This window comes from Podarcis cretensis, assembly GCF_951804945.1.
Source record: "Podarcis cretensis genome assembly, chromosome: 16".
Taxonomy (NCBI): domain Eukaryota; kingdom Metazoa; phylum Chordata; class Lepidosauria; order Squamata; family Lacertidae; genus Podarcis; species Podarcis cretensis.
Window position 1 is genome coordinate 37642118 of NC_137186.1, and position 26279 is coordinate 37668396.

At 43.9% G+C, this 26279-nt stretch overlaps 1 protein-coding gene across 1 annotated transcript in view; it reads left to right on the forward strand.

The window, feature by feature from the left end:
• The window catches only part of LOC307204695 (transmembrane protein 132D-like), a 500406-nt gene that overhangs the window by 345594 nt on the left and 128533 nt on the right, over positions 1 to 26279 (forward strand). The window contains exon 4 of the mRNA XM_079956511.1: positions 9796 to 9979. Coding sequence (XP_079812637.1) covers positions 9796 to 9979 — 184 coding nt within the window. The remainder of the gene's footprint in view (positions 1 to 9795; positions 9980 to 26279) is intronic.

Consider the following 26279-nt stretch of genomic DNA (forward strand, 5'->3'; position numbering starts at 1 on the left):
TTGTTATGATTTAAAAAACAATAAAAAGTATGCATGAAAAAAAAAAAAAAAGTTTTTTCTCCTTGTCCACTGAAACGTGCACACGCATCACACTGGGAGTCGAAACAGGTCTGCTGGATCAGTCCAAAGGCTCCATCTAGTTCAGCATCCCATTCTCACTGTGGCCAAGCAGATGCCCATGAGATGCCATCAAGCTGCACCTGAGCATAACAGCACCATTCTCCACTTGGGATCTCCAGCATCATGGCCAGCATCCATTGATAGCTTATTCTCCATGAAATTCTCTAATCCCTTTTTAAAGGCATCCAGGTTGGCAGCCATCACTGTATCATGTGGGTGCAAATTACATAGTTTCAATGCTGCTCTGGGTGAAGAAGCTCTTTCTTTTGTCTATCTGTAATCCTTCAAATTCGGGACGTGGGTGGCACTGTGGGTTAAACCACAGAGCCTAGGACTTGCCGATCAGAATGTTGGCGGTTCAAATCCCCGCAATGGGGTGAGCTCCCATTGCTCGGTCCCTGCTCCTGCCAACCTAGCAGTTCGAAAGCACATCAACGTGCAAGTAGATAAATAGGTACCGCTCCAGCGGGAAGGTAAACAGTGTTTCTGTGCACTGCTCTGGTTCACCAGAAGCGGCTTAGTCTTGCTGGCCACATGACCTGGAAGCTGTACGCTGGCTCCCTCGGCCTATAGAGCGAGATGAGCGCCGCAACCCCAGAGTCGGCCACGACTGGACCTAATGGTCAGGGGTCCCATTACCTTTACCTTTAATCCTCCAAAATTCAGCTTCATTGGTGCTCCCCAAGTGTTATGAGAAGGGGAAGGGGGAAATTGTCTCTATCCTCTTTTTGTATGCCATTCCAAATTTTACACACCTCTAACATGTCTCCTCTCACTTCCCTTTTCTCTAAACTGAAAAGGCCCAAATAGTGTAACCTTTCTTCATAGGGGGATTGTTCCATCCCCTTAATAATTTTGGTGGCTTTTTTTTTTTCTTAACCTGTTCCAGCTCTACAATATCTTTTTTAAGGCAAAGAAACCAGAATGGTACACAGTATTCCAAGTGTGGTCACACCATATGGAGAATAAGGGTATATCCTGAACAACTTGGGTCCCAGACACCTTAGGGACCTCCAATCACAGAGTTCAACCAGAGGAGCACTGTTGGTTAGTTGTCCCTCATGTTACCAATGCCTGACTAGTCTCACCCAGAAGTCAGGCATTTAGTTTCATCATTTCCCTGCTGTGGGACACTCTTCCAGCAGAGATCTGGCAACCATCCCCACTTTTCACTTCCATGCATCTCTTAAAAACTTTTGTAAGATGACAGGCCTATGGAATTGTTTAAAAATTTCTTAAGTCATTTTAATGTACACTCTGCACTACTTTTAAGCCTAGGGCTTGCCGATCAGAAGGTCAGCGGTTCGAATCCCCGTGACAGGGTGAGCTCCCGTTGCTCGGTCCCTGCTCCTGCCAACCTAGCAGTTCCAAAGCATGTCAAAGTGCAAGCAGATAAATAGGTACCACTCTGGCGGGAAGGTAAATGGCATTTCCGTGTGCTGCTCTGGTTCGCCAGAAGCGGCTTAGTCATGCTGGCCACATGACCCAGAAGCTGTCTGCGGACAAATGCCAGCTCCCTCAGCCTATAGAGTGAGATGAGCGTGTAATCCCAGAGTCATCTGCGACTGGACCTAACGGTCAGGGGTACCTTTACCTTTAATGTTGCTGTACAGTGCTATTTTTCTAGAAGACGAGGTGCCAGAACTCACCATGAAATCCTCCCTTGCTGTCTTAGAATGGCGATGGCGCCCACCTGAGAGGTGCTGGAACCAGATTCTAGTGAGTTCTAGCTGGAAAAAAGCCCTGCTGTACATCATCATAAGAGGGAAGCAGGGGTGTCAACCTGATTATGATATTGGGGGGACGATGGATAATCAACCAAATGGCATACATCATTTAAATGGCAATGCCCATTAACTTTGGGGGTGTGCCACCCTCAAATATTTTTTGGGGGGTGGGCAAAGGCACTTGGGCCCTTTGGAGTTGTTTCCTATGGTAGGAAGTATAGAACTACATTTATAAATACATAAACACCCTTATTAGGGATGCTTAAGGGACAAGATGTGGGACGCGGGTGGCGCTGTGCGTTAAACCACAGAGCCTAGGACTTGCCGATCAGAAGGTCGGCAGTTTGAATCCCCGTGACGGGGTGAGCTCCCGTTGCTCGGTCCCTGCTCCTGCCAACCTAGCAATTTGAAAGCACGTCAAAGTGCAAGTAGATAAATAGGTACCGCTCCAGCGGGAAGGTAAACGGCATTTCCATGTGCTGTTCTGGTTCGCCAGAAGCAGCTTAGTCATGCTGGCCACATGATCCGGAAGCTGTACGTCTGCTCCCTCGGCCAATAAAGCAAGATGAGCGCCGCAACCCCAGAGTAGGTCACGACTGCACCTAATGGTCAGGGGTCCCTTTACCTTTACCTTTAAGGGACAAGATCTTTTCAAATTTTGATTTAAAAATGATTGCATCCACACCTCCCAAACTAGTCCACCAGTGTTGGCCCATCTCAGTTGCTCCAATGCAGTTCTCAGGTCAAAAACACATTTGTAGAGAAGTTAAAAAAAATTGGGAGATGATATATAACAAATTGAAAAAAAATGTTTAAAATGACATTTGTAAAGAAATCAGAAGCATTCTGTTAAGGATTTTAGGACGAGACCTGCCAAGAAAAACAAAGAATTTATTTATGTATGCAACAACAGTCTTGTTAGCACAAGGATGGAAGAATGAGGAAACCCCAATAAAAGAACAATGGCAACAAAAACTGATGAGTTATGCGGAGTTGGCAAAGCTGACATAAATTAAGTGAGAAGGACAGTCGTGACTTCAAGGAAGAATGGGAACTATTTACCAAACTACCTAAAACAACAACAAAATGATTTGGACTCCTTGGCAGATTTTGAATAAACACCCACAAATTTTTTAGTAGAATATATGGCAGATAAGGCAATGATACGTACAATTTTTAAAATGCCGAGAATAATATGTGCAAACAAATCAGAGAGGGGAGCTGAGGGAAGTCCTTAGCGGGTGGGAGAGGGAGGGAAAGGGGGGGGACAAAAAGGGCGAAAATGTAATTGGTTATTTTGATTGATAATTTGTTTTGTTAAAATTGTTTAATAAAAATATATTTTTTAAAAAACCAAAAAAACCCCCACATTTTTAAAATGTGTGTTTTAAGAGAAATTACATTTGGCAAATGTGTACTTAAATGCAACTTTTTGCTCTCTCTCTCTCTCTTTAGAAGAATAATATTAATAATCCACCACATTAATATGGAAATGGGATTGAACAGATATATGAGTGAACATATATTTAAATGAGAAGGAACAAAAACAGCTAGTCCTCTTATTCATCTATAAATTGTTGGTGGGCATGTAAGTGGAGAGTCAGGTTTGGTCCCTCCACCTTCAACATCTATGACTGGTTTGTGTTGCCTTCCTCTCCATATGAGAAAATGTAGCAGGGTTTCAATAGCAACCTACTCCGAAAGCATCTTGTCTCGAGGTCAAGAATCATGTTGCACTCAATTGTAGTTTGCAAATTGCCCCTTTCGTTGGCTTTGACATCAAGTGGTGAGAAAAGGAATGCGATGCTTTTTATAAAAAGAAAGCAAAGCAAATCGTTCTGTGACATTAATTCAACAGGTTGGAGTAGATGGTGAGGTTTCCTTTTTTTAAAAAAAAAAATAATTCTGTGATGCTGAGTATCCACCTTTTTAGTCCATTGCAGTTCAATCCTGTGCAGCGGGGGGGGGGGGGCAAACTCTTCAGCCCAGGGGCCACATTCCCTCCTGGGTAATCCTGTGAGGGCCACACATGCCAGTGGGGAGTGAGGCAAGAGGCAGAAATGAGCAGAGCAGCAGATTCCAGCCATGCAAATGTCTACAGACACACCCACATATCTCTCTCATCCAGGCAAGCAAAATGTATTGTCACAGTTTAAAGACACATCCCAACTAGAGAGAAATGCTTGAGGAGACAGCAGGGTCTAAGGGAAAGAGGTGTATATAAAAAAACTAAAATTCACAGCAGAATTAAAAAAACAAAAACAAATATACATAAAATAATTATCCTTCAAATACAGATAAGATCAGTATACAGTGGTACCTCGGGTTACATACGCTTCAGGTTACATACACTTCAGGTTACAGACTCCGCTAACCCAGAAATATTGCTTCAGATTAGGAACTTTGCTTCAGGATGAGAACAAAAATCGTGCTCCGGCAGCGCAGCAGCAGCAGGAGGCCCAATTGGCTAAAGTGGTAAGAACAGTTTCAGATTAAGTACGGACCTCCGGAACGAATTAAGTACTTAACCTGAGGTACCACTGTACAATGAATATAGGTAATGAAATTATATGTCTTGGGTAGGCTTACTGAAATACTAATCATAAAAGTTGGTATGACCTGGTATCTAAAACAAGATATTTGGGGCACCTTCCTTATGTCAATACGCACCTGTGGTTGTTAATGAGTTGTTAGGGTTACTCTGCATTTCCCTACCGACTAAGATATTCTCTCTCTCCTCCCAGGGGTATCTCATAGCACCATGGCTTCACAGTCCTTTTTTTTTTTTATTGAATTATGTTGCATAGACAAACAATTTGAACAAAACTTACAGACGTCAAATAGATTAAGTAAATAAAAGAAGAATCAAGAAGTAATAAGTAAAAGTAAAATTATAATATAGAAGAAGAAAAAAGAAAGGAGAAGTATGAAAGAGAAGAAAAAGAGAAAAGAAAAAGAAAATAGAAAATGTGTGTGTGTGTGTGTATAAATAAAACTAGGATAACAGTAAGTGATTCATTGTTAGACTAATATTTTAGAAACAATTCTTAAATTAAAACACAGAAGTCCTGATGCGTCCATCACTCCTAGAGGTCTCAGTAAAGCTGTTTAGCTTATAAGTTCCTCTCCCCTCTTTCTCCATTTCCACCACTCCTCTATTCCAGGTTTGCCAGCATGTCTGCTGCACCAAGACTTTTATCTCTTTTTCATGCACTTTACAGTGGTACCTTGGTTCTCAAACTTAATCTGTTCCAGAAGTCCGTTCGACTCCCGAAACTGTTCAAAAGTCAAGGCGTGGCTTCCGATTGGCTGTAGGAGCTTCCTGCACCCAATCAGAAACCGCGTTGGATGTTCGACTCTGAAAAACATTCACAAACCGGAACACTTACTTCCGGGTTTGCAGCATTCAGGTTCCAATTTGTTCGAGAACTAAGCCATTCGAGAACCAAGGTACCACTGTGCATTATTAATTTTTTGTCCACCCCAGGCCCCTTTTGACCTCCAGATCTGTATTCACCGCTGCGCAGCTCCATCAACCTGGAAACCCTGGTTTAAACCTTCCCAACACTGGGTCATATCCAATGTCAGTCCAACTCTGAGTAGACCCATTGAAATGAATGACAGCAACTATCTTGTCTCCATTAGTCTCAATAGGTCTACTTCGAGTTGGACTATAGCTCAGTCCTACTCAGAATAGAGCCACTGAAATCAATGGACCGCAGTTAGTCTCAGCTGGCCTACTCTGAGTAGAACTAGCATTGGATCCTACCCGCTGAAACCTGACATGGTTCTGCCCTTGCATGCAATGACTTGCCAAATGCACACAAACCCATCTGTCTGTTTGAGTGCATTTAATTTTAATTACAGACTTGCATTATTATTATTTTCTTCCTTCCTTGATCTCAAGCCTCCTTTGGCCATCTCCTGTCACTGCCAATTCATGCTCTCTGGCGCATCCATCTGGCTCAGAGCTCTGCGCTACAGGCACACAAACTCTGAGATCTGTAAAACCCCAGTAATTGGCGGGCGTTTCTAAAGTGTTGCCAGACAAGGCAAAACTTCCCCGTCAAACTCTTCCTCCCCTTTCGCTGCCCCCCACCCCGACTTCCCTATAAAAGTTGCCGGTTGAGTTGAGTTCGCCTCGGCATGGATGTACTGTTGAATCTTTACAGCTCTGCTTCCTACACAGTGGCTGGTTTTATTATAAAGGTTTACAAGATCAAGCCCTTTAAGGCTCACGTAGCTCCCCTGCCTTAAATCTCTCCTTTTTCATGGCATTCATATTCCCTTCTGGTTGTGAATCATTTTTGAGCTATAAAGGATTCTGTAGCATCACGCCCGCGAAGGACACATATGAAAATGAGCAGGATAGGCTAGTGGAGCCGGGCGGGTAACCCTTCAGCTGCCGAGAATTCAAAGCAAATGAAAATGTTGCATATTCATACATTGCTTTCAGGTTAGACTGCTACTGAAACATGCTCTGTGTAGAGCAGCCCCTGGAAAGTGTCTGGGAATTGCAGTTGGTGCAAAAGGAGGCAGCAAGGCTGCCGCTGAGAGCCCAATCATATGGCAATATATTGCAGGAGTAGGGAGCCTGAGGCCTTGTGGCCAGACATAACTGAAGAAGTGTGCATGCACACGGAAGCTCATACCAAGAACTAACTTAGTTGGTCTTTAAGGTGCTACTGGAAGGAATTTTTTTATTTTGTTTTGACTATGGCAGACCAACACGGCTACCTATCTGTAGCCAGACATAACTGTCAGGGATGTGTATGGTTGCTCACGAGTAAACAGCCAGGACTCCGACCTACCTTGTTACAGGTTTTATTAGGTGCAAACTATGTACAGTGCAGGGACGTGGGTGGCGCTGTGGGTTAAACCACAGAGCCTAGGACTTGCCGATCAGAAGGTTGGCGGTTCGAATCCCCGCAACAGGGTGAGCTCCTGTTGCTCAGTCCCAGCTCCTGCCAACCTAGCAGTTCAAAAGCACATCAAAGTGCAAGTAGATAAATAGGTACCGATCTGGCGGGAAGGTAAACGCCGTTTCCGTGCGCTGGTCTGGTTCGCCAGAAGCGGCTTAGTCATGCTGGCCACATGACCCGGAAGCTGTACGTCAGCTCCCTCAGCCAATAAAGCAAGATGAGCGCCACAACCCCAGAGACAGCCACGACTGGACCTAATGGTCAGGGGTCCCTTTACCTTTACCCTATGTACAGTGCAGAAGTCCAAAGTTCATGTCTGCCTCAGTCACTAGCAGATTCTGAGAGTGGGTTCTTCCTGCCCCCCCCCCCCAGCATAAGAATCTCGACACCCCCAGTCTCTTCCTCTTTTCCTTACATTTGACTCCCTTGTAAAAACTAGGCAATGGAAGCCGCATGCCTGTTTCCACCTGCTTGGGAGCGGTGCTGAGGCTCGCAGTAACCTCTGTGAGCCTTTGCCTCATTTCCCCCCTCCTTTCCTCCTCCGGTTCTCCTGAGGCTTCGCTCTCACCAGTCTCTGACGAGGTGTTTTGTTGTTGTTGTTTAGTCGTTTAGTCGTGTCCAACTTGTCGTGACCCCTTGGACCAGAGCACGCCAGGCACTCCTGTCTTCCACTGCCTCCTGCAGTTTGGTCAAACTCATGTTGGTAGCTTCGAGAACACTGTCCAACCATCTCATCCTCTGTCGTCCCCTTCTCCTTGTGCCCTCCATCTTTCCCAACATCAGGGTCTTTTCCAGAGAGTCTTTTCTTCTCATGAGGTGGCCAAAGTATTATAGCCTTAGCTTCAGGATCTGTCCTTCCAGTGAGTACTCAGGGCTGATTTCCTTAAGAATGGATAGGTTTGATCTTCTTGCAGTCCATGGGACTCTCAAGACGAGGTGTTACTGCTCAGCAAAGTCAGAGGCTCTATGTACGTTTCTTCCTCCCTCCCCCCTTTCAGTGCCCTGACAATAACCTTCCATAGAATCAGAACTGTAGGCTTGGATGGGACACTAATGGCCATTTAGTTCTACCCACTTTAATATGGGAATCACAGCTAAAGAATCCCTGACAGGTGGCCATCCAACCTCTGCATGAATTCCTCCAGTGAAGGAGAAGCCACCATCTTCCCAGACAGTCTGTTCCACAGTGCAAAAGATCTTACCATGAGAAAATTCTTCATGTTTAGCTACAATCTCCTTTCTTGTAATCTGGATCCATTGTTTTAGGTCCTACTTCCTAGTGCTGCAAAAAACAAACTTGCTCCATCTTCCACATGGCAACCCTTCAGATATTTGCTTTGGCCCCCAGAACTCTCCCCAATGCACACCCCTCATTTGCCCTGCCTGGCACCCAGCTTTGCTGTGGATGCACAACCTGACTGTCTATCTCCAGGCACAGTGTTGTGTTCAAGGGATTCCCACATGACGGGGTTGATGTTGCCAGCCTTCATGTCATGCTTGCAGCATAGAGTTGGTCTGCCAATGGGTCTGGTGCCTGAAGCCAGCTCCCCACAGAGCATGTCCTTGGAGATCCTGCCATTTTCCATTCTGTGCACATGACCAAGCCAGCGTAGATGCCGCTGAGTCAGGAGTGCGAACCTGCTGGGAATGTGAGCTTTGGAATAGACCTACTTAAATGAATGGTCTCTCAAGTTAGTCAATGCCTCCAATTTCAATGGGTCTGCTCTGAGTATAGAGTTCTCCAAATCATTTAGATTATTTAAAAAATCCCTGTGGCAGGCAACAGTGCTTTTTTTAAAAAAAAAAGGTAGACCATTAAATTTCTCACTTCTAGCACATGAAAAGCTACTCTATAGGTAACAGACGTATCTTCCTTGACCATCAAAATCTAGTTCTGAAATCATCTAGTCCTGAAATCATCTGACCTTCTAAGAAATTCTGGAGTGAATGGAGGACTCTATTACTATTGCTCTCATATAAAGAGCAATAAATAAGATAGTACACCATATCTTTGATCTGGCCTAATCCATATATACAAATAGAGTCATTTATTGGCATGTTAAAGAATTTGCTAGTCGGATATTCTGTGGGCATAGTTTGAAACCTGAGCTGAGTAAGCACATGCCGAATGGTGGGAGGAGGGAGTCCGTTTCCAAATATACGGCAAACAGTTCTTTTATGGTCTGTAGGGGTAGCGTCCCTTAGTAGTTGCCTGGTCATGTTGACCCTTGATTCTGGCCCTGCTGTGGAGGTTCAGACTGTAATCTTCGTGGGGCAGGAGCCTAACTTCATGTTGGTTTAAGAATTAGAGACCCCAGATGAAGGTTTTTATTCTTTTAATAATGTTTCAATGTTTCACTTTGATTGCATTTAACCTTTGAGAATATATTAGGCTTGATTTTTGTGTGTTCTCCCTCCTATGTTGCATTCAATCTCTCTTTATCTACCCCTGAAAGTGATACAAATGGCAGGATGTTTTAGCACCGGAGGGTAAATCAGCTATCCTTGAAGCTATCTGAGACCCAGGAAGAGGATTTTATGATGCTCGATTCATCCCATTGAAGGCTAGGTTGCCAGGGCAATGTTGGACATCCAAGACCTAAAATGGTCAAATAATCTGGGCACATCGGGGCCACTCCAAGGTGATTGTGGGATTGAAGATACCAGTATGGAGCCATGGGTGTTTTACTTCTCATGACCAGTAACATTTCCTGATGTATGTGAGGATGTTTTATGACTCTTTGTTTGAACTACTATATAAGCTTTTGTTCTGAAATGCCTTGGGGCAGACCTTTTCCACTGGCAGGTTGAGTTGAGTGAGCTCTGTCCTATTGCAAAAGCTATAACAAGCGCTGGGTTCCTAAATCTGGATGCTGGACTTGAAAATAATTTCCTTGGTCCTGTGGTTTATTCAAAAGGTTGGTTGTTCCTCACCTGGATAACAAACAAGGTGGTGTAGAGGTGAATTCTTACCACAATGTACCATGCACACTGACAATGTTTTCCCCTCCTCTCTCTTCCTTCAGCACCAATGCTCCACCCTCTGAGATCATGCAAATTGATTTTGAAATAGAAGATCTTAGTGAATTGCCAGACACCCAACTTATTACGTGGCAAGTCGAGTATCCGGGAGACAGAACATCTGACCTTGGCATCTCCAAGATCTACGTAAGCCAGAAAGATCTAGTTGGTGTTCTTCCACTGGCAATGGTAAGAGAAACCGTTTACTGCCCCGGTACTGTTTAGTGTGCAAGCACAGTTCTAGACCATATTGAACAGAAATGTGACCATTTTCACATCTGTACTCTCCACAGTCTGTAGTTTTGGAATTCAGTCAAGCATTCGGATAAAGATCTTGACAGCATGAGCAATTTGATGATGGAACCCGTTACCTAGTGAGGTAGTAAGTTCTTGTTGACTGGAGGACTGCAAGCAGAGGCTAGCCGGAGAATGTTCTAACTTTGGATTTCCAGAATTGAACTGGGTGTTGGAACAGGCAGCTTACAAGACTCTCTCCAGGTCTAGAATTCTACAGTATGATTCTACTAGCCAGCGGTGGGAAATGGGAAGGTGTCCCCTTCTGCTATCTGCCCACCACCAAAGCCTTGCTTACAGGGGTTATGGAAGATCTTGCAGGAATCTGGAAGTCACTCCTATAGCCTCTTATCCTCATTTTTCCAGCAGTGGCGGGCAGGGTGTCACCACCCTTTAGACTCCACCACCCAAGGTGGCTGCCTCAGTCCGCCTCATGGACGGGCCAATCCTGTCACTAAGCTGTGAATGCAAAAGTCAGTGGTCTACAACACACCGTACAGAAGACTGTGTAAAAGTGTGTCAGGCTATGGAAGATACCTGTTTCTTGTGTATAGTTTATGTAATTCCACGTTCAGACGATTGGTCCAAACATAATCCCAGTGGATTAATCCCAATATGGGCAATTTGGGAGCTGCCGCAATAACCTCAGCATGCTCTTCCCCAGCCCCCACCCACCTGCCTTCTTATTCACAATCAGCTACTGCCAGTCAGTGTAAACAATACTGATGAGTTAGCAAACTCCCTATTCCCCTCACAGAGCTACATCTCCCAGAGTCCTCAGAGAAGAGTGTTTGACTGTGAAACCACTCTGGGAATTGTCGCTCTGTGAGGGGAATAGGGAGTCTCCTAACTCATCTCAGCAACCGTAGGCGACGACAGTCCTCAATATTCTTCGGGAGGAAGCCATGGCTGCCTAAAGTGGCCTGACACGACTTTGCATGGATAGTGCAGATCGCTGGAAGAACACACCATGAAAAGATTGAACACTTGGCATTGTTCAGCAGTTTCTAAAGGCTGTGAAATCAAATCCCTCTTTTTCATAACACCACGTACAAGGATGGCTCTGTAATTGTGGGGCAGGCGAGGGAGGTGTTTAATAAACGGGCTTTTTGACCGTGGCTCATTGGACAAGACAATTGGACGCCCCTCGTTCTCTCTAGTGTGTTCTTTGGCCCCAAATTACTCTGCTGGCTGGAACAAGGGATATCATCTTCCAAGATTTTTTATGTCCGGAGCTTACTCTTTGACCCATTTATTAAAAATATTGACACATGTTATTATTTGGAAAGAGGGAAAAATTAGACTATATGGGGGAGAGAGATAATATTTGAGTAAAAAAATTTTGGGGAGGTGAATAATAGGAGCCAAGTGGTTGCCTAGTGACAAGCAGTTAATTATTATACCATTAGTCAAGGTTGAAGAGTGGTTTGTGCCATGGCTTTAATCTGTCAATTTCAGACCAACTCGCATGTCACATTGGCACTTAATGGTGCCAAATGCTATTGCATTTCTCTCTGATAGCTGTATTTTTACTTTTATTTTTTTAAAAAAGAAACAAGAACAACACAACACTCTTTTCTTGTCTGCTGGGTTACCGAATAGAATTGAAACGGCAGTTTGAAAAAAAGATAACTCTGCAATCAGGGTGTCAGAAAGTGAAGAAGTGAGAACAGCATCTTTAGATCAGGGGTGTTAGGAAACTATTTCTTTCCTGGAGGGGGGCCACATTTCCTTCCAGGCAGCCTTCTAGAGGCCACATGCCGGGGGTGGGGAGAGACAAAAGTGGGCAGTGCAGCCAATGTAATTTTTCCCTTACACACAAACGCCCACACCTTTGTCCTCCCCCTAGGCCAACTAGAGGCATTATAAGAGTTCAAGGACACATTCCAGCCAGGTGAAAATCACTGAAGGTGGGTGGAAAAATACATTGGGGAGGGGTCTGAATGAAGAGGACAGGCCTCCAGGCTGTAGGTTCCCCACCCATGATTTAGATGGGGCATCCTGGAGCCCTCTAGATGTTGTTGGACTACAGCTCCCATCCTTGACCCACTGGCTGCGCTGGCTGATGGGAGTTGGAGTCCCCCAGCATCAGCTTCTGTTTCAGATTGATGCTCTGCTCAGCCCCCTGTCTCAAGTCATTCTGGGGTGCTGGTTGTTTGATGTGGTTGATGGTGGCTCCCCATTCTCAGAACGCAGAGAGGCTCACCTGGCACCATCATTATTTGCCTTCAGGTGCCAGTCAAAAACTCTATAACCTTTGAGAAGCGGGTCGGGTGTTTGTAATGTATTTTTATTTCCTCTTGATTTTAATGTATCTAAAAGTAAAGTTAAAGGGACCCCTGACATTAGGTCCAGTTGTGGCCGACTCTGGGGTTGCGGCGCTCATCTCGCTTTATTGGCCGAGGAAGCTGGCATACAGCTTCCGGGTCATGTGGCCAGCATGACTAGGCCGCTTCTGGCAAACCAAAGCAGTGCACGGAAACGCCGTTTACCTTCCCGCCGGAGTGATACCTATTTATCTACTTGCACTTTGACGTGTTTTTGAACTGCTAGGTTGGCTGGAGCAGGGACCGAGCAACGGGAGTTCACCCCGTCGCGGGGATTTGAACCACCGACCTTCTGATCAGCAAATCCTGGGCTCTGTGGTTTAACTCACAGTGCCACCTGTGTCCCTTTAATGTATCTATGTGGGATTTATTATCTGTTTGGTACTTTGGGCTGCCATGGGCAGGAAAAAACTAGCAAATTTAATAAATAATAATGCTAATCATAATAATGGGTTGTTAAATCTTCCTAACCTCCAGGGTAGCAAGCAGTTGGGTATAAAAACAACCCTTCTGGGTCAGATGTGGCCTATGCCAGAGCTAAATGTCCTTCTGCACCGGGTTGCTGTCTGACCAGTACAGCCTTCCTGGCTTCTATGTGCTTTAGTGTGTGTCCATTAGCGCTGACTCAAAGCTCCTGCCTCCCAGTTCCTTGGTTTCCTCCAATAGCTCCCTATGGTTTACTCTTGGCACCCTGCTTGGCTGAGGGGCTGTGTTTGGTGCACCGGGTTCCATGTTAAGCAAACCTGCTCCTTGGCACACTTTAGGGAATTTTATACTTTGGACTTAAAGCATCTAAGAGTGGGGGCTCCTGGGGAGGGGGTAAATGGACCTCCTCGCCCCATGTACCCATGCCTGGCAACTCTGCTTCTCAGGTGGCGCATTGCTAAGAGTACTGCATGCCTCAGTTGTGCACTTAGTATGCACTAAGTATTGAGCTTTTAGTGTTGCCCCTCAAGGCCTTTGGAATGAGCAACCAATAGAAATTAGCAAAGCTCCTGCTGTTTTGATATTTAGGTGGCTTTTGAAGGCTGTTGCAGATTTATTTCTTATTCTACAATTGTGGACGTGGTTGTTTTGTTTTAATCTTGCTGAGTTTGCAATTTTTTTAAAAAAAATTTTTTACACCTCTTCAACAACATTTGGCTATGAAACTGTTAGGGGTGGGTAATAATAATAATAATTTATTATTTATACCCCGCCCATCTGGCTGGGTTTCCCCAGCCACTCTGGGCAGCTTCCAACAAGATTAAAAATACATTAAGACATCAGTCATTAAAAACTTCCCTAAACAGAGCTGCCTTCAAATGTCTTCTAAACATGAGATAGTTGTTTATTTCTTTGACATCTGATGGGAGGGTGTTCCACAGGGCTGGCGCCACTACTGAGAAGGCCCTCTGCCTGGTTCCCTGTATCTATCAATTTCAGTTTCTCTCAGTTTCTCATTTTTTCCAATCTTCTGTTTAGTTCTTCACTTTTCCCACCAGTTTGAGACCCCCCCAAAAAAAGTCCTCATGAAGATTTACCAGCATTTTAACATACACATTTTAAAAAATGCAGTTTCCCCAACAGACGCATTTTTGCAAAGCAATATACCCTAAAATAATGCATTTGTGTGTGCCATTTTCACTAATATATGCATTTTTGTGGAAACTTTACCCTGATATATATGCATTTTGTTCACATTACCTAGCTAGAGTAGTGCATTAGAGAAATGCAAATTTTGGAGGATGGGTGCGTTTTGGTTCATGCATTGTTAGGAAAGTATAAATGCGGTAGGTTTGCCTTTAAATGTGAGCTGAATCAAATTTATCCCCCTCCTGGAGGCACTTTTTAAATCTCCCAGCAAATAAATAGATAAAACATATTACTTTCTTTTAGTGCTGTAAGTCAGCCCTGATGCCATCTGCTTAGTGAGGCCATGAACCCCTGTCCCAAAATCCTGTCTTGATGGACCTGCTTTAACTTTATTTCATTTCCTTACAGCAAAATGGGTGTTTTGCTGTGACTGCTTTGTCCCTTCGCCTTCCACAGCCCTTCTCTCTAGTGTTTGCTCTCTCTTTTATCTTCATACCTGAGGATTATTGAGATGCAAGAGGTGGAACCAGATGGCAGCAGCTGTTGATGTTCTGGCGCTCGGTTGATCCCCACCAGAATTGTTGGCTGATGATAAAGAATGGGGGGGGGGCGAATCTTGATATGGTTTGCAACCTTCCTGCATTAACAGTGGATAAACACACCAAGGTTGGGACATTCAGGTCAAATTTACTGTCTGCAAAGGTGTGTTTTGCTCAGATAAATCACTTCCAACTGCTGGAGATAGAGCTGAATTATGATGGCCTGCCCAACTTGAGCGTTTAGGACAAATGGCTCATTGTTTTAAATTGGAAGACATCGTGGCAGGGTGATGAGTACATAGATAGAAACTGCGGGTCTCTTTACCCATCATATTGACAAGATCTCTTGTCCCTTTGCTAAGAGGAGGCTATACTACCAATAAAAAGTACCCCATTTGGACTACAATGCTATGTGGAATGGGTGGGAAACATTTTTTCATCCCAAGGGCCACAGTCCCTTCTAGGCAACCTTCCAGGGGCCATATGCCAGTGGTGGGCAGAGCAAGAGACAAACGTGGGGGGAGTGATTAATTTAAATGTTCCCTTTGTGCACACTGATACCGCACACACTGCACACCGCACACACTCACGCACACTTTTCTCCAGGGCTGGCCCAATACATTTTGGCACCTGAGGTGAACCACTAAATGGTTCTCTCCCCACGAGTGAAGAAGGCCTGAATGAAGGGGTGAATGAAGACCTACATCAGGAACACGGGGGAATAACGATTTACATCGGGATCTGCTGCCCCTGTGGATCCTGCCACCTAAGGCGGTCGCCTCATCTTGCCTCATAGGTGAGCCAGCCCGCCACCGTGAAAAGGAAGGCTTTTCAGAGTTCAACAACTCATTCCTGCCAGGAAAAAAAAATCACTGTGAGGTTGTGAAGCAAGGACCAGTGAAGGTACAGCATGCGGAGAGTTCTGAGGGCCAGGTAGAGAGGTGTGGAGGGCCACATCATGTCCCCAGACCTGAGGTTCTTCATCCATGTAATAGATATTTCTCTAGAGGCAGGTGCCTTTGAGCTCAGTGGGGCCTAGATATGTCAAAGATTGCACTATGAACCATATTTATTTCCTATTCGGGGAATTTCTCTAGACCACACACCTCTATACCATCTTTCAGAGTTGGTACATGTGCCTGAAGTGCACATGTGCTCGAAGTGTTATAGAGCCACTTTCTTGCCTGGTGGGAGAGATCTGTGCATATAAACCTGATTTATACTGTGCAAAGGTAGACAGTTCCTCCACCCACTTTCCCCCCCTTTGGTCCCACCTAATACCTCATGTGGCCATTGAAAGGCTCGACCCAGAATTAAATCACACAGAATAAGTGAAGTTAACTCTTTATTAGAAGAATCAAGGTGTGCTCAGGAGTGCTAGGGCTAATGAGCACAGCAACTCTTCTCAGTAGGTCTTGCCCCTATGAGACAGTTGTGGACGCTGAAGTTCCCCACAGCTACCTAAGTCTCCTTCTCCCCCAGGTCCTTCCCAAGCAATTTGAGACTACGCTGGCATGTCTGTCTTGGGTCCTCCCACTTCATAACTCTCCTGGTCCTGTCGCAGCAGTGAGGAGAGATGCCCTAGCTTCTTCTGCCACAGACTCTGCCTGCTCACTAAACCCTGTTACCTCTTCAGCTTCCGACACCTCCTTCTCTCCCCTGCTATATGGAGCTGAGGGTCCCACTCTCCCTTGCATTATCTCTTGTAATATATAAATGTTTGCTTTGCAAATGTATTATCCTTTCAGAACCATGCTATATAGAAACATTGCATTTACAGTATATGCTTTATTGGTGAATCGCTTCCCACAAAAGAACTCAAAGTGATTTCATAACGAAAACAGCAATAATGAAAGCAATTGAAAACAATTCCACATGGAGAAAAAATTCAAATCCAATACAGATATCGCTTGCTGAAAAGGGTCTTTAATACATTGACCCAAAGTACAGCTAGCTATCCTTTAAAATTCACGCTTCTCTGAATTTTTGCCAGCTATGTAATGCATATAGTGGGGGGAATGATCATTAAAAACATATATTAGTGGATATTGTTACAAAAATGCATTATATTAGAGTAAATTGCTTACACAAATGTGTATATTAGTCAAAACCGCATACCCAAATGTGCTTAGGAGAAATTTGTACTAAAACACCAACTAATTTTCCTGGGATTTTTTAAAATGCCAAATTACTGCAGAAATGTATAGGACCGCATGTGAGTTTGGAAAAATGCTAAATGTAGAGTATTGAAACTGTCAGCATCTTCCAACTTTCTGGGCTTCAACCAGCGCATCAACTGGCCTCAGGAATGGTCCCAATTTCTTCTTTCTTCCTGCATTGCAAGTTGTGCTCAGGCCTTTCACATCTCCTTGGCACCGACAGCGTGATTCACATTTCAGCCTTGATAAGCAAGCCTTGTTCTTTGCAGGATAATTAAGGTTGCTGGAAAACAAAGCCAAGCCAGCTGGTCATTCAGCCAAATTAAGAGCTTTCTTTCTTTCTCCCCCGCCACCCCCTACAGACAAGTGGATTTTTTGTTCTTTCGATCTTTATCAGTGCAAATTCCCAGCCGGGATTTATTTTGTTCTCTTTCCCACTGACCCCTCATTTGTGACAGGGTATTTATTGATTAGTTTTCTCATTTCCCCCACCTCACGCACCCCCCCACACACACACACTTTCACTGAACGGGACCGGGGAGGTTTGCTTACAGTGCAATTGATGGAAAACGAAAATTAACCTCGTTACTAATTAATTGGAGGCATGCTGGGAGGAGGATATGAACCTCAATTAACCATGTGCAGAGCCAAGATTGGCCCTTGCCTAGGCAAGGAGCGAGGGCTGTAAATTCCGCTTCTGGGTGTTCTGCTCTCTCTCTCTCTCTCTCTCTCTCTCTCTGTGTGTGTGTGTGTGTCCCACTTTCCTTTTTAACTTCTGTTGCTTCTGAGCCCAAATGAACAAACAATACAGTCGTACCTTGGAAGTCGAGTGGAATCTGTTCCAGAAGTACATTTGACTTCCAAAACGTTCGGAAACCAAATTGTGGCTTCTGGTTGGCTGCAGGAAGCTCCTGCAGCCAATCAGAAGCCACAGAAATCCTGTCAGATGTTTGGGTTCCAAAAGAACGTTCGCAAACTGGAACAATCACTTCTAGGTCTGCAGCGTTCGGGAGCCAAAGCGTACGAGTTCCAGGGTGTTCGACAACCAAGGTGTAACTGTACTGTTTTTTATTTGGGTTTTTTGGTAGCAACTTTCAAGTACTTTCCTACCACTTCACAAGTATTATTCTGGTTTGAAGCCTCACTTCTGAATTGAACCCTTTCTAGGAATGGGAGAGAAAGGTGTTTGGTCTGCTTTTCAGCATCCAACAATCCAAGAATGTTTGCAAGGAACAGAGCTCAGCTTCTAACTGGCACTTCTCCAGATTCCACTGTGCATTTTCAGCGTGTGAAACATGCTCATAGCATTATGAGCTATAATGCTCATAGCATGATGAGCATTTAACGACTTTAATATTAAAAAGATACTTGCAGTTGCAGCCAGGAAGTGGCAGCATGCAATGGGTTCAAACAGGATAGAATTGGTGGATCATCTCATCCCTCCCCTTTGTGTTTCCAAAAAGAAAGAAATGTTTCACTCCAGAAAGGGAGAAGGGATGCACATTTGCATTCCATTTGCATATGTTAATTTATATGTGCAGGTGGAAAGATAGGCATGATTACTCATTTAAATAGAATTACAAAATACAACTCCCTCTAGTGGGGAAGACTGTGACCAGATGAGCTCTGTACCTGCTCAGTGTGCTATACAAATGCTACCTGCTGGTAGGCAGCTTCAAGGCACCTGCTGCTCTCCCTTCTTAGGCTTCTTTAGCTTTAAATCAGGCTGGGTAGCATCTTTTCCAGAAAACTCCTCCAAATAGGGAACTGTCATCTTTAAAGTTGTTCAGCATTAAAGCATCTGCTTTATTTTATTTTTTTATAATAATTTTTATTAAGAATTTTGTTAATACAATAGAGAAAAGACAGAATAAACAGAAAATAAACATAAGAAAGAACAAGCATATAATTTAACATCTTACAGTACCCATCTTTTCTTCATCCTTTGGACTTCCTCACATCTCACGCTCCTGCGTTCCAAATTTATAATGCTTTAGCCAGCAACTTATCATCTTATTTCAATTCTTATTAAACACATTTCCAATGTTTTGTCCCTAATTTTGAAAAATTTTTATCTAGGTCTTAAATATCTAATTTTAAACACAATGTTTATTCAAAATTTATTTTTCTCATAAAATTCACTCATTCTCATAGTACTATCAACTAACTTAATGGGCCCTATTAGTTTCAAATCTCTCATCCTTCTTAGCACTCATATAATTTACAATGTTTTTGTAGATAGTCCTTAAATTTCTTCCAATCCTCTTCCACGGCTTCCTCTCCCAGGTCTCGGATTCTGCCAGTCATTTCTGCAAGTTCCATATAGTCCATCAGTTGCATCTGCCATTCTTCCAGCGTGGGCAAATCTTGAGTTTTCCAATATTTAGCGACAAGTATCCTTGCTGCTGTTGTTGCATACATAAATAATGTTCGATCATTCTTTAACACCCTCTGGCCCACAATGCCCAGAAGGAAGGCCTCTGGTTTCTTGGGAAAGGTATACTTAAATACCTTTTTCAACTCGTTATATATCATTTCCCAGAAGGCCTTCACCTTAGGGCAAGTCCACCAGAGGTGAAAGAACGTTCCATCAGTTTCCTTACATTTCCAACATTTATTATCGGACAAATGATATATTTTTGCCAGCTTGACTGGGGTCATTTACCACCTATATATCATTTTCATAATATTTTCTTTCAAGGCATTACATGCCGTAAACTTCGTACCGGTGGTCCATAACTTTTCCCAGTCAGCAAACATGATATTATACCCAGTGTCCTGTGCCCACTTTATCATAGCTGATTTAACCGTTTCATCCTGTGTATTCCACCTCAGCAGCAAGTTATACATTCTTGAAAGTAATTTAGTCTTAGGTTCTAACAGTTCTGTTTCCAATTTCGATTTTTCCACCTGGAATCCTAACTTTTTATCCAATTTAAAAGCCTCTTTAATCTGAGCGTAATGTAACCAATCTCGCACTTTATCTTTTAGTTTCTCCGTACTCTGCAATCTCCAATTATCTCCATCTCTTTCTAATATTTCCCAATACTTTGGCCATTTGACCTCCATATTGGGTCTTTTCACTGCTTTAGCTTCCATAGGTGATAACCACCTCGGGGTCTTGTTTTCTAATAAGTCTTTATATTTTGTCCAGACATTAAACACTGCTTTCCTGACAATATGGTTCTTGAAATTCTTATGAATCTTAACCTTGTCATACCACAAATATGCATGCCAACCAAAAGCATTGTTAAATCCTTCCAAATCTAAAACATCAGCGTTTTCAAGAAACAGCCAATCTTTCAGCCAGCAGAAAGCTGCTGATTCATAGTACAACCTTAAGTCTGGCAGGGCAAACCCCCCTCTTTCTTTAGCGTCAGTTAGTATTTTAAACTTAATTCTGGGCTTTTTGCCCTGCCAGACAAATTTAGAGATATCTCTTTGCCACCTCCCGAAACACTCCATTTTGTCCACAATCTGTAAAGTCTGAAAAAGAAACAGCATCCTTGGCAATACATTCATTTTTATAGCAGCAATTCGGCCCAACAAGGAAAGTTTCAATCTTGACCAACTTTCTAAGTCCCTCTTAATTTCTGACCAACACTTTTCATAATTATCCTTAAATAGACTCAGATTCTTTGCTGTTATGTTCACCCCTAGATATTTTACTTTTTTTTACCACATTTAACTCTGTCTCTTTCTGAAACCTTTCTGACTCTGAAGTTGTCAAATTTTTTCCAGTACCTTAGTTTTTTGTTTATTTAATTTAAATCCCACCACCCGACCAAACTCTTGAATCAGTTGTAATGCCCTTTTCGTACTAGATTCTGGCTCCTGTAAAGTCAAAACTAGGTCATCTGCAAAGGCTTTAAGTTTGTACTGTTTCGCTCCGACCTGAATTCCTTCCACCAACCGGTCCCCTCTAATCATATTCAGGAGCACCTCCAGGACCGAGATAAATAACAGAGGGGAAATAGGGCAACCTTGTCGTGTTCCTTTTTCAATTTTAAACTCTTCTGTCACCACATTGTTAACTATCAATTTAGCCTTTTGTTCTGAATAGATTGCGTCTATCCCATTTTCAAATCCCCGTCCCACTCCCATCCCTTCCAAATAATAATAATAATAATAATAATAATAATAATAATAATAATTTTATTATTTATACCCTGCCCATCTGGCTGGGCTTCCCCAGCCACCCTGGGCGGCTTCCAAAAAAATATTAAAATACTGTAATACAGTGGTGCCCCGCAAGACGAACGCCTCGCAAGATGGAAAACCCACTAGACGAAAGGGTTTTCCGTTTTGGAGGCGCTTCGCAAAACGAATTTCCCTATGGGCTTGCTTCACAAGACAAAAATGTCTTGCGAGTTCCTGCGGGTTTCCCCCCCTTTTTTCCCCCTTTTCCTAAGCCGCTAAGCCGCTTATCAGCTGATCCGCTGATAAGCCGCTTAACAGCTGATCGCTAATAGCCGCTAAACCGCTAATAGCGCTAATCCGCTAAGCTGTCAATGGGCTTGCTTCGCAAGACGAAAAAACCGCTATACGAAGAGCCTCACGGAACGGATTAATTTCGTCTTGCGAGGCACCACTGTACATCAAACATTAAAAGCTTCCCTAAACAGGGCTGCCTTCAGATGTCTTCTAAAAGTCTGATAGTTGTTGTTCTCTTTGACATCTGATGGGAGGGCGTTCCACAGGGAGGGCGCCACTACCGAGAATGCCCTCTGCCTGGTTCCCTGTAACTTGGCCTCTCGCAGTGAGGGAACTGCCAGAAGGCCCTCGGAGCTGGACCTCAGTGTCCGGGTAGAATGATGGGGGTGGAGACACTCCTTCAGATATACTGGACCGAGGCCATTTAGGGCTTTAAAGGTCAGCACCAACACTTTGAATTGTGCTCAGAAACGTACTGGGAGCCAATGTAGGTCTTTCAAGACAGGTGTTATATGGTCTCAGCGGCCACTCCCAGTCACCAGTCTGGCTGCCACGTTCCGGATTAGTTGTAATTTCTGGGTCACCTTCAAATGTAGCCCCATGTGGAGCGCGTTGCAGTAGTCCAAGAGGGAGATAACCAGAGCATGCGCCACTCTGGCGAGGCAGTCCGCAAGCAGGTAGGGTCTCAGCCTGTGTACCAGATGGAGCTGGTAAACAGCTGCTCTGGACACGGATTTGACCTGTGCCTCCATGGACAGATGTGAGTCCAAAATGACTCCCAGGCTGCGCACCTGGTCCTTCAGGGGCACAGTTACCCCATTCAGGACCAGGGAATCCTCCACACCTGCCCGCCTCCTGTCCCCCCAAAACAGTACTTCTGTCTTGTCAGGATTCAACCTCAATCTGTTAGCCGCCATCCATCCTCCAACCGCCTCCAGACACCGCCTCTTATGGGGTTTTGCACACAGAAGGCCCCAGGTTTAATCGCAGGTATCTCTGGGAGAGAACTTAAACTTTGGAGAGTGACTGCCAGTCAGTGTCGGCAATGCTGAGGTAGCTGACCAGTGAGAGCTTCCTACATGGCCACCTTGCTTACAACAACCCCTTAAGGGTGGCCTGCATAATTATTCCTATCTTGCAGATGGAAAAGCTGAGGACACCAGCTGAAAGACAGAGGTTTGCCTGCCGCTGAGTTCACGGAAGAGGTGAGATGATCTATAGCCCAGGCAGTACCTTACATAGGATTATGAGATAACAGGAAAGAGAGTAGACCTACGAGCATGGATCACTCAAGCCAGCTCACTTGTGTCTTCGGTAGAAAATTCCAAGCTGATATCAGAAGGAAAACAGTCCAAGTCAAAAAGACATGAGTTAGCTGAGTGGTAGAGTCTCTTATTTCCATGCAGAAGGTCCCAGGTTCAAGCCCAGGCATCTTCACTTAAAATTTAGAAGGGAGCAGTTGGTGTGAAAAGCTCTTCTCTGCCGGAGATCTGCTGCCACTCAGTGTAGACTATACCTGGTTAGATGAGCACAGATGTGCCTGATGTAGTGTGGAATGAAAGAACTACTTTTTCTCTGTCTTGAATCTTCTGACACTGATCACGTTCAGATTATCAATCCTTTGATTATTAAACCAATATATCCTTAGCTTATCCCACCCACCCACCCACACAGTGCAGTTAGTCTGGTGGACCCCCCAGAAAATTAGCTTGATTAGTTGTATTTGGTCCTTAGCAGGTGGAGACATCACCTTGCCGACAAAGGTCCATATAGTTAAAGCTATGGTTTTCCCAGTAGTGATGTATGGAAGTGAGAGCTGGACCATAAAGAAGGCTGACTGCCGAAGAATTGATGTTTTGAACTATGGTGCTGGAGGAGACTCTTGAGAGTCCCATGGACTGCAAGAAGATCAAACCTATCCATTCTGAAGGAAATCAGCCCTGAGTGCGCCCTGGAAGGACAGATCCTGAAGCTGAGGCTCCAATACTTTGGCCACCTCATGAGAAGAGAAGTCTCCCTGGAAAAGACCCTGATGTTGGGAAAGATGGAGGGCACAAGGAGAAGGGGACGACAGAGGACGAGAAGGTTGGATAGTGTTCTCAAAGCTACTAACATGAGTTTGACCAAACTGTGGGAGGCAGTGGAAGACAGGAGTGCCTGGCGTGCTCTGGTCCATGGGGTCATGAAGAGTCGGACACGACTAAACGATGACAACAAGGTGTGTGTTCGGGAAAGGGAAAAGGTTGGCACCCTGAGACACTTATCAGGTGAACATTGTGGTTCTAGAAACTTGCATAAAGGGCCCTGGGGACCCACAGGGCAGGGTGTGGATTATTTCCAAGGATCGCATCACTCCGTGGGAGTTGCAGGCACGTGGATTGCGAAGACCTGCAAGAGGTGTGGCAGGGAGAAAGAGAAAGTTTAACACTACCTGGTCACCCTGCAAGTTAGGCTTACCTGATCACTGCTGGCTTGGGAGCTGATAGAGGACTAAATATTTCCCGCGTGTGGTTTTCCCAATGCAGTTCAGAAATTCTTGATGTTGCAGTTTAATAAAGTGGCCCTCGTTATACTCCATGCTGTCTGACTTGCCTCTTTGTTTCCAGTCTCTTGACACAAAATGAATCAACCTCAGAGGTTGTTTGGTTCTGCAGGGCCCCCCCCCCCATTTCCCTCCTAAAGGGTAAAAATCCTATCCTAGTAAGTCAACTGAGCAAGCAAACACATTTGTGCAGAAACTAACCTTTAGCTTCTTAGATCTTTAAAGCATTTGTTTTCACCCTAAGCAAATAATTACGTAATTATCCATTGGGGGTTTATTAAACTTCCGATGTGTCTAGTGTCTGGCAGATGGACTTCCACAATGACGATTTTACCAGAGACAATGTATTCAGACGTTCTAGTTATGAGAGGCCACTTCTGGAAAGGATGGAAATAGAAGGGTCTGTTTTCAATACAGGCTTCTAAGAGGAGAAGATTGTCTTCAGCTAAATAGTATGATGATAATGATAATGATGATAACTACTACTACTAAATAGTACCCAGAGTGGACCTATTGAAAGCAATGAAACCAAGTTTGTCATGTCTATTAACTTGAATGGGTCTACTCTGAGAAGGACTCACATTGAATAACACCCAGAAAATAAACATATATCACATTATATTTCATCAGCGTTATTCCTATACTGCCTTTCCATAGTAAGCTATGCTCAAAGCTCTTCACAGTATCAGAGCATTTAACATAATTCACTAACAGTTGTAAGACATAACGTAATTTGTATAGCCATATGTACAATGCACTATTGGAACAATGCACTAATGGAAACATCTCTAGTTAACAAATGTGCAATAAAATTAAACAATCCTCTGATAATTCACAATAAGTTCCAACAAAAAAGGTGTAAGAACATGATATAGGTATATAGTAAAAAAGAAGAATGCATCTCCACAACTCAAATCTTTCCCCCAAAACAGCCCTTAAACCACTTTGGTGGTCCCAAGACATTGAACACGGCAGAAGCAGACTGGAGCTTTAGGCAATCAAGTCCTGGCCCTGCAGGCCAGGTGGAAATGGTCCAGACAAGCAGATCTTGCAGGGCTCACAGGACTTTTCTTTCTTTCTTCATTCTGATTCAGATGCCAGTCACTGCTTTCTTCCCATAAATTTGAAATCATTTCAGGAGACAGTCAGGAGTAGAGTGACCGTTTATGCATCACCAAGCGAGAGGACAAGAGAAGGCTCAGATATGCACAGAATCCTAGAAAATTGCTATGACCTACAATACTTCCGATAGCACAACTGTTGTGCTGGATTTCGTATTGCACAACAATCATTTTCACCCTTACCCTACCATGACGGCCCTTCTGCTAAGAGGTCAGAGAACATCAAATCTGGCCCAAAATTTCTAATATGTGCCTGAATCCCTCTTGCAAAATGCTGGAAACCTGGAGGTAACCTGTGAGCTGATCTGTCTAACTGGAGAAATGGCAGGAACTGAACCTGGGATCTTCTGCATGAAGAACCCCTGACCTAAGGCTCTTCCCCATTGTAATAGAGAAATGAATAGGTCACCCAAAGAGTTTGGGCTACAGCTCCTGCTATTCCACATTGGATGAGGCTCTTGGAGTCCAGATTATCTGGTAGACCCCATGCTGGGGAAGGCTGGAATTAGGATGGGAGAGAAATTTAATTCAGCTTGCATGGAAAGTTGAACCTGCCTAATTTGCACTTTCTGAAACAATCCTGCAAGTGAAACAAAAAAGCTATCTTTTGAAAATTCGCATTTCTCCCAGTTTTGCAGTGCAATTCTCCAGCCACATAATGTGTATAAAAATGCCTATACTTGGGGAAAGTGTGCATAAAAAACTGTATACCAGTGAAAATAATGTGCACAATTTATATTAGGAGAGGTTTTATTAGAAAGCTGGTGAATTTTCATGAGGACTTTAAAAAAATCAAATCAAAGCGCAAGCAGATGTAGAGAACTGAAGACCGGGAAAATGAGAAATGAAAACTTGGCAGATTTCCTCAGTCTCAGCTGCAATATACCTTAACTTTGCAAGAATGCATTACCTCCATCTCCTCCTCCTCTTTAAGATCCGTACAACAATGTTTTCTTTTAGAAATACAAGAGTCTGGCCTACAATGAGAGCCTCCATTGCAGCCATCCCTGAAAGTTCACCAGCAGATTTAACTACAGACCTTTCACTGCGTCTGCTAAAATGTGTCCTTTCTATTCAAAGTGGTCCCATCAAAGGAAAAGACAACCCCATCACCACAAAAAATCCTGTGACTTTTTCCATCTTCTTATTCCATCTTTTGGCCTGGGGACAGTACCACTTGGGGTCATCCCAGAAGATTAAAACCTCTTCCCGAATTATTTATTTACAAGCCCTGACAATCTTCTCCAAAACAGATTTGAACTAGTGTTTAATTGGATAATTTGCCAACGAGTGAGCTAGACCCCCAGAGATATGGAATTACACTTGCTTAAGAAGAAGGTCGTTCTTCGTGTAAAATTAATTTGATTTCCTCTAGATTACAAGCAATAACCAGAGTAGTCAACGGAGGAATTATTGTCCTGACTTTTAGTATCTTTCTTTTAACTGGGGTGTGTGGGTGGGGAGTAGGTGCGGTGGCACAGATAGATTTATTCATTTG